This window comes from Athalia rosae, chromosome 5 (genome assembly GCF_917208135.1).
Source record: "Athalia rosae chromosome 5, iyAthRosa1.1, whole genome shotgun sequence".
NCBI classification, from domain to species: domain Eukaryota; kingdom Metazoa; phylum Arthropoda; class Insecta; order Hymenoptera; family Athaliidae; genus Athalia; species Athalia rosae.
In genome coordinates this window covers 8,740,147-8,748,092 of record NC_064030.1, presented here as the reverse complement: position 1 = coordinate 8,748,092, position 7,946 = coordinate 8,740,147, and the positions used below count along the sequence as shown (strand labels likewise).

General features: G+C 40.0%; 2 protein-coding genes across 9 annotated transcripts in view; one reads left to right on the top strand and one right to left on the bottom strand.

Moving 5' to 3' along the window:
* The first annotated feature begins 1,643 nt into the window (after positions 1–1,643).
* Positions 1,644–5,548, top strand: LOC105690175 (histidine--tRNA ligase). 5 transcript variants are annotated; one of them, XM_012407754.4, is made up of 6 exons: positions 1,653–1,797; positions 2,477–2,809; positions 3,466–3,678; positions 3,742–3,963; positions 4,045–4,546; positions 4,630–5,548. In XM_012407754.4, the coding sequence occupies exons 1-6, from the start codon at positions 1,702–1,704 to the stop codon at positions 5,112–5,114; spliced, it is 1,851 nt and encodes a 616-aa protein (XP_012263177.2). In that variant the 5' UTR covers positions 1,653–1,701; the 3' UTR covers positions 5,115–5,548. The 5 variants fall into 5 exon arrangements, with proteins under 5 accessions (XP_012263178.2, XP_012263177.2, XP_012263179.2 ...); XM_012407756.3 differs by lacking the exon at positions 2,477–2,809 and adding an exon at positions 3,108–3,249 and having other exon boundaries at positions 1,656–1,797; XM_020854757.2 differs by lacking the exon at positions 2,477–2,809 and adding an exon at positions 3,103–3,249 and having other exon boundaries at positions 1,674–1,797.
* The window catches only part of LOC105690174 (open rectifier potassium channel protein 1), a 37,407-nt gene continuing 34,961 nt past the window's right edge, over positions 5,501–7,946 (bottom strand). For all 4 annotated transcript variants that reach the window (XM_048655644.1, XM_048655646.1, XM_048655647.1 and 1 more), the window contains exon 8: positions 5,501–7,929. In XM_048655644.1, coding sequence (XP_048511601.1) covers positions 6,328–7,929 — 1,602 coding nt within the window. In that variant the 3' untranslated portion in view covers positions 5,501–6,327. The remainder of the gene's footprint in view (positions 7,930–7,946) is intronic.

Sequence of the window (7,946 nt, the reverse complement as noted above, 5' to 3'; positions counted from 1 at the left end):
ATTTTCCGTTTGACTCACAGATTTCTTCGGAACTTCAGTCATTGATTCTTCAGCATCTGTATCGCGAGCCTCTTTTTTGCAACGCCAATTGGATGTTTTATAATATTTGAACTGCTTCGACATTTGATCCGCCGATGCAGTTGGCCCTCCTATTTCTGATTTTATCTTCTACAGCTTGATCATATTTACAATTTGATAAAAGATGACATTTCATTAATTTTCTGAAGAGTTCGATTATTTGATTGGTTGGTGAGTCAGAAATTGAGATATGTCCCTAAGAAGATTCGTGTTACTCTTTTTCTGTTCAGCAAGTCTTTCAAAAAGATCGAGAGACTCAATGACGGATGGCAACTTCATTGTTTCTGGTGTGAATCAATTTAGTTCACAGATACAGATTCCTGAACTTGAAATACATCAGAATACAATCGCACCATAGATATATTGAAACGAATTGGAAAATATTTAATATTCAAAGATCAAAAAAAAATCGAAGGCTCTGAGCTTCAATTTTCTGTTATTCAATTTAAAATTTGAAAAATCATACAATTCTCCAGCAATGCGTGAAAAAAAAATGATCAAAATGAAAACAAAATCGCTATCTGGGAAATTCAAGTCTTACATTTGCATCATAGATTCAATATATCTATGCTTGGACGGTAGAAAAATGGTTTTACTTTTCCAGATCTTATCTTTTCGCAATAGTACGCGCTGAAAAAACTGAAATCTTTCGATGGCAAATTGAAAAATTGAAAGCTCGAAGAAGCGCGAAAATAGAAGTGAAAAAAATGGGGTAATATGCACATGCTCATTCTCGATGAAGAACGACAGCAGAATACATTTTGCCAGACGATCCGGAACAGTGCGATCGGAAAGTCCACAACCGTTGAGTAACTATACTTTTACTCGATGCTAGAACTCACACAACCTTGCCCATTGTAAGCAACCCCGGAGCATTATTCGGTCATTTTATAAGTAAAATAGAGCATGACGTACGTACGTACGACATCATAGTGTGCAATCATATTCCTTGTACGTAGTAGTAGTAAGCTACTTTCTTTGCAAAACTAGACCTTGAAATTTTATCTCGTCTGGTGATAATAATGAGCATAATATTAAGAAGGTCGCCTCCAAATCGCTACCGACTTTTATTTCTTAGCGAATTTAGAAGCGATTACTAATTCACGTCACGCATATCTCCATCGCATTAACTAATCTGAATAAATTTCATGTATGTGTACAGTTTATAATCAACTCTTTCAAATGAAATAAACAAACTAAACTAAACGATCATATTGATATCGACAACTTTTCGCGCATAAGAGTTGAGAGTTGATCAAAACTGGAGTTGATCATATTCTGATCATTGCTCGTAACGTTGACTAGGGATACAAATTCTTAGTGAACGCTCGCAATCGGTGAGTGAATGTTCTTTTCGAATCTGGGACGCTAACAGTACGAACTCGCTGCAAAAATCGAGAGTATTGCAACAATAGACAAAAGTGTCCGGTTGCTCGACGTGAATGGCGGGAGATTTAATTTCACTACGGGTCTTGGTCCCGGTCAGTTCTGCAGTTGATCCAATCGTATCCAATCTTCAGTCAACGTGATGGATACGCTTGCGCGTGACGTAGGAACGTTCGGATCTGGAACTACAATATCCTATCCTATCCAGTCGGGTGCAAAACCGCGTGGTGGTCGACCATGTCTGATGAAACAAGAACAAAACTTCTAGATCTTATCAAAGATCAGGGAGAAGTAGTGCGAAAATTGAAAGCAGCTAAAGCTGAAAGTGCCAAGGTATGTCGCTCACTGCATTTACAATCCCGTAAGATCATGGAAAATTAAAGTTTTACCCACCTGTGCCATGTGCCGCACATATGGTTCTAGACTCAAGTTTCAGGGCTTGCCAAACGCTCTCAATTCAACTTCTCTGTCTCTGACACCTACAATCACTCACTCTAGAAACGATAAGCTTTCACCGTACTCTTTGCAAATCAAACTAGATCCGTTGTAGTTGCTTCAACAGCAGAGTAAATTTCATCAGATAGTCGCATTCAGGTGGGTCAGGTTTTAGAGGTGACTGAAGATTTGATCCTCTAGTCACCGGATATCGTGAAATGTTAAAACATGTTCCGAGTCGTATATTTAGCAGGTTATCATCTGGTGAATCAAAAATCCACGATTGACGAGATATAAACTGAAGACTTTGAATTTACTTTTGTTTATTAAATTTTCAGACGATCGAGTCAACATAGCATTAAGCGACAGACCAAACCTGTTTTAATTAGCAATGACTCATATCCCTCCAAAACGCCGGATAAATTCTTCATATTCATGTGCACCAAACTCATATTATCATACTTACTAAATGTACCTTGACAGAATTGTAAACTAAAATTCTTCTTAGCATTGCATGTTAGTGATAACGGGCTAGAAACTAATTAACAACTCAGCTGAAGTCTGTTTCGTTTCTCAGGGATTACCAGATTTGATAGATTTAAATTCTGAGCTAGCTGATTTGAATGAAGAGCTCGCTAATGTGAGCTTTGTCTGCAATTGGCAACCAACTTCAAAGGATATTGAACTGTTTGATGCTTGTAGCAATTACGAGTATGGCAAGCTATGCAAATTACCACACTTAAAAAGATGGTTTGACCATCTCCAAAGCTACTCCGAAGCTGAACGTCTTACCTTCCCTTTACCATGCCGTATTACTTCTTCCTCATTTCCTATGTCTTCTTCTTTGGTGGAGAAAGTTGAGCGCTTGACTGGCACCTGTAACAATGACCCTAAAAACATTGACAAAAAGGTGAGGCAGCCGTGCATGCCGAGCTAGCAGGGCTGCCACAGACTATTTCCGAAAAAGAACAGAGAAATCTAATTGGTAAATCATCGTTGATCTCAAACTATTCTTGCACGAATAATCCTCATGATATCTTCTTTTCTCACATAAACACAATAATGATTAGGTAAATTTTTGATGTGCAATTCTTAAACCGATTCTGACAAATTTTGCCTATTTCGTGATTAGAAAATAAAATTTTCTCTGTGGCAGTACCATGCAAGCTTGCTAACTCTGATTGTATCTCGTGTTTCGGGTAGTACAGTAATCAGCACTGAGGTGGGCTTTTCTGTTTGATTCTGGTTCTGGTATCAACCGTGTATCGTGCAATGTTTCGTCTGATGCGCATCAATATCTTCTTTGCGGCACGGCAATTTCATTCATCGACAACGGCCAGTGCCCCACAGGTACGTGGCTGCCCTGTCTTTTCCGTATTAATGCCCAGTGTTCTGATCTAGCAGACGTTAATTTAGTGTAGATAATTCTCCAGCATACTTGAAAAATTCAGTTCGATATTACTACACTCATAAATTTGTAAATCGGTATGATATTCTGAGTTTCCAGCTGAATACTACTGGACAATATATGATGCAAACTGAATCGAATGTTTTCTTTAATTGCAGATAGCAGAGGAGGTGGCAAAGTTACTAGACTTGAAAGCACAATTAGGTGATGAGAATGCAGGTCCTCAAAAACTCATTCTCAAGACCCCGAAGGGGACCAGAGATTACAATCCAGAACAAATGGCACTAAGATTGGGAGTATTAGAAAAAATAGTTGCAATATTTAAACGCCATGGAGCGGAAACAATCGATACACCTATATTTGAATTGAAGGTATGTAAATTAAAGGGATCCTAGTTTGCAACAAGGTGAAACAATCCACTCATTCAATTGTAGGAAGTTCTTACTGGTAAATATGGAGAAGATTCAAAACTCATCTATGACTTGAAAGACCAAGGTGGAGAAATTTTAGCTCTGAGGTATGATCTGACTGTTCCATTTGCCAGGTACTTGGCAATGGGCAAAGTTTCTACGATCAAAAGGTACCACATTGCCAAAGTTTACCGTAGAGACAATCCTGCTATGACCAAGGGCAGGTACCGTGAATTCTACCAATGTGTAAGTACCTGGAGATATCTAGCTGTGGTCAATGTATTGAACATTTGATATTACAATTCTGACGTTTTTATTTTATTTCAGGATTTTGATATAGCAGGTCAATATGATCCTATGATCCCTGACGCAGAATGTGTTAGAGTCGTATCAGAAGCTCTGACTTCTCTAGATCTAGGACCTTATGTTATAAAGTTGAATCATCGTTCTCTTCTTGACGGTATTTTTGCTGCATGCGGTGTGCCACAAGAGAAATTCCGAAGCATCTGCTCAGCGGTAGATAAATTGGACAAGAGTCCTTGGGAGGAAGTTCGGAAAGAAATGATTGAAGAGAAACAATTGGATGGAGATATCGCTGACAAAATTGGTAGTTATGTATCTAAAAAAGGTGGTATCGAACTCATCGAGCAACTACGCAGTGATGCGATTCTGATGAACCAACCCGCTGCTGTGAGTGGACTCGATTCCATGGCACTGCTGCTCAAGTATTGTGAAATCTATAAACTGTCCGACAAAATTGTTTTCGACCTAAGCTTAGCCAGGGGACTCGACTACTACACCGGCGTTATTTACGAGGCTATCTTGACCGGTGCGTAAAAACTACCATTATTTTTCGTAGTAGAGTGTTGTTCTTCCGCATGACTGAGTCATTACTTTTTTTTTTCCTAAAAGGTGATGGCATTGGCGTGGGAAGCGTAGCTGGTGGTGGTCGCTACGACAATCTCGTAGGGATGTTTGATTCGAAAAAGAAACAAGTTCCTTGTGTTGGAGTGTCTCTTGGGGTGGAAAGAATTTTCAGTGTGATTGAGTCAAAACTAGCGAACAAAGGACAGAAGATTCGCACCGCAGAGGTCGAAGTCTTTGTGGCTAGTGCACAGAAGAACTTACACGAACAACGAATGGGTGTTCTCTCCGAACTATGGGAGGCAGGATTGAAAGCTGAACAATCGTACAAAAAAAGTCCTAAGCTATTAGCCCAGTTGCAGCATTGCGAAGACAGTGGAATCCCATTGGTCGTAATACTTGGAGAGGGGGAACTAGCGCGAGGAGAAGTTACGCTGCGAGAAGTTGCTACGAGAGCTGAACGAGCAGTTCCAAGGGCTAACCTCGTTGAGGAAATAAGAAAATGGCTGTCAAATCCGGTCTCACCACCGTAACGTATGTTAAATACTTTCAGATCTATATTAGCTAATTAATCAGGCCAATAACTAAATTATTACCTCATTAATTTATGCGACTGATCATTATCACACGTTTCCTAACTGACTTTGAATTTACTTGCGTACTTACGGAATGCTCAGGTCGATAATCAATTATGCATTTATACGTAGGACGTGGTACATCCATTCAGTAATTCAATTGATCACGAAGCGCTATTATTTGAGGCAATAAGTCCATGGGTGAATATTCGGAACTTGAAGTGTTAATTTTAATTTTGATAATGCACTCGATATATCTGGTATTTCGAGCCAAAGAATGCCGAACTTGACATAAATGGTCTTATGGTTGTAGGTAGAGCTAGAAAACTAAGTACATACGTTCATTAATTTATTGCACCAATTTATTTGAAATAAAACACCAAATGATACAATTCGTCTTCTCTTCATTTGTTGCCCAAAAAAGCCCCCGAAAGTTAGAGAAACTAAAAGAATTTTGAATTACAAAAAGATTTTTAATATATTGGTTTATGTTCCTTTGATAATTATTAACCTACTCACAATAATTATCGTATTTTGTTAGACATAGACCAAAATCTTTTACGTCTCACTACCACCGGTAGTTTTTTTTCCTTTTTTTTAATTACAATACTTATGTGCTATTAGCACACCTCCAATCGTTACTAGAATAGATATTTGGAGTTGGTCCCGCCACGTCCTCGTCTGGAATATAAGTAATATATTTTCAACTATTCAACACGGGTAATTTACAATTTCACGTTATTCGACATATACCGCTACATTAAGATCAACAATTAATTTTGTCATTGGAATGATTCACCGACTAATATGAGACGAATGACTCCCACGTCGCAGTTTATTCCTAGTAACTCTATATATGTAGAGTAGTAACTCTACATATTCTTAAAACTGTACACAGACTTAAATACATCGATCACTTTTTGAAAGGCACACTTGGACCCTAATTAATTTACCACAGCCTTTTTATCATAGTTTATCTACAATATGTAACATCAGTTTTACTATACATATGTATATTGGTTTTACTGTTTATGAAGAAAAAATTGTAAGGTTCGTCCTTTGAACTATTAAATCAACGCATGTTAATCGATAACACGTATTTTATTTGTTTTTTTTTTCTTTCTTTTTTCTAAACATGGACAAGTTCTTTCATATCGCGTCGTCTTCATGTCTAGTCGACGTTGTTACCCGAAATATTTTCAGGCTTCGGTTCATCGGTAGAGGTAAGATTCGACGAGTTACGTTGATACCTAGCAGTGTCGACTTTCGTTTCTGTCGCGCTCTTTGCCGTTTTTCGTTCCCGAGGTCTATCGAGTTTGCACTCCACGGTCGCTTTGTATTGTTCGAATGGATTCGTCGCTGGCTTTTCAATCTGAAATTCCAGCGGCGTTTTGTAAGGGTCTATAGAAACCCTCGGTTTATCTGACCTTGCAGACGTTGAACTCTTTCTGCTACCGGATATTGAACAAAGTTCGATGCTCTGTTGCGACATAGCTGAGATTTTTCTCCCCGTGGATTTTTCGCCCTCGTTCGATCCCGTGCTCTTTTCCGAAATCATCGATGACGTTCTACCGGTAGAATTGTCCTTCAATTCCTCCGGCACGCCACCGAATTTCGGAATTTCCGAAGACAAACCGCTCTGATGTGGTTTCCCGACCTCCGTCGAGGATTCCACCTTGACTTCGGTCAGTGAATTTCGTTTAGAGGTAAAATATGGTAAGAGAATATCGTCCTTCGTAGAAGGCTGATTGTGTTTACTGACAGGTTTTTCAACCACAACAGATTCAAGTGCTGAAAAGTTATTCGCGTCGGTAGGAGATGACTTCACGCTCATTACGTCGTGAACAGTTTCTTTGACGTCAGTCAGCATCTCGCCATAAGTTTCAATAGGATGCGGTTCAGATTCTTTTTTAACTTGCAGTAGATCAGATTTAAACGTATTAGTCGATAATTGCGGTGTCTTTTGAGCCACGTTAACCGTTAGCCCTTCAGAACTGCTTCCGCGTTGCAGCTCTTCAAACATCGTTTGCTGCTGCTGATGCATCAATCGAGCGTCAGCCAAATCGTTTGAGTCTACTTCGAGGGCTTTTTTAGGAGGCTCTAGATCAGGCTTGTTCAAGCCCGTTCTAAAAGCCGATCGCATCAGATCTGAGGATCGCGGCACTTTCAATCCCAATTTATCTTTGAAATTATGCGCTACCGATAGCTGATTGGTCGAACCACTGCGCGAATTTTGTTTAAAATCATTAGCGAGTGTTCTTGGAGGCGGAAAGGCACCGAGCGAAGAAATTGTCGCGTTATTAACCGCTCCAAACGTATTCAACTTGTCCGTACTTTCGGTCATAAGCGGTGGCCGACTTACTGATAAATTTGAAGAGTTCGACGTCGCGTTTGGCAAGGCCAAAGGACTAGTTTGATTCGCGGAACGTTCTGTTCTTATCGAATTAACGTCGCCTAAACTAAACGCCCGCGCGCGTCTTTGGAGATTAAGTTCACTTATTTGACGCTGTAGCATCCCACCTTTCCACTTTGGCACTGGTCTTCCCATCAGAGATGGCTTTGGCGATGCGGGTGCTGGTGGTACTCCGATTTGGGCTGGACGAAGAGAAAACCTACGAGGTGCGTGCGGTGCACGCACCGGATGTATAATAGAGTCCTGAGCCGGACCAATCTCAGCGGAAACCAGGGGCTCCTTCGGGCACTCGAACTCGAAGGGGTCAGCTGAATATGGCGGCGGATTTCCGCGTTCCTTTTCATGTAGAGGGAGGGTGTCCTATGGAAAGAATTAAG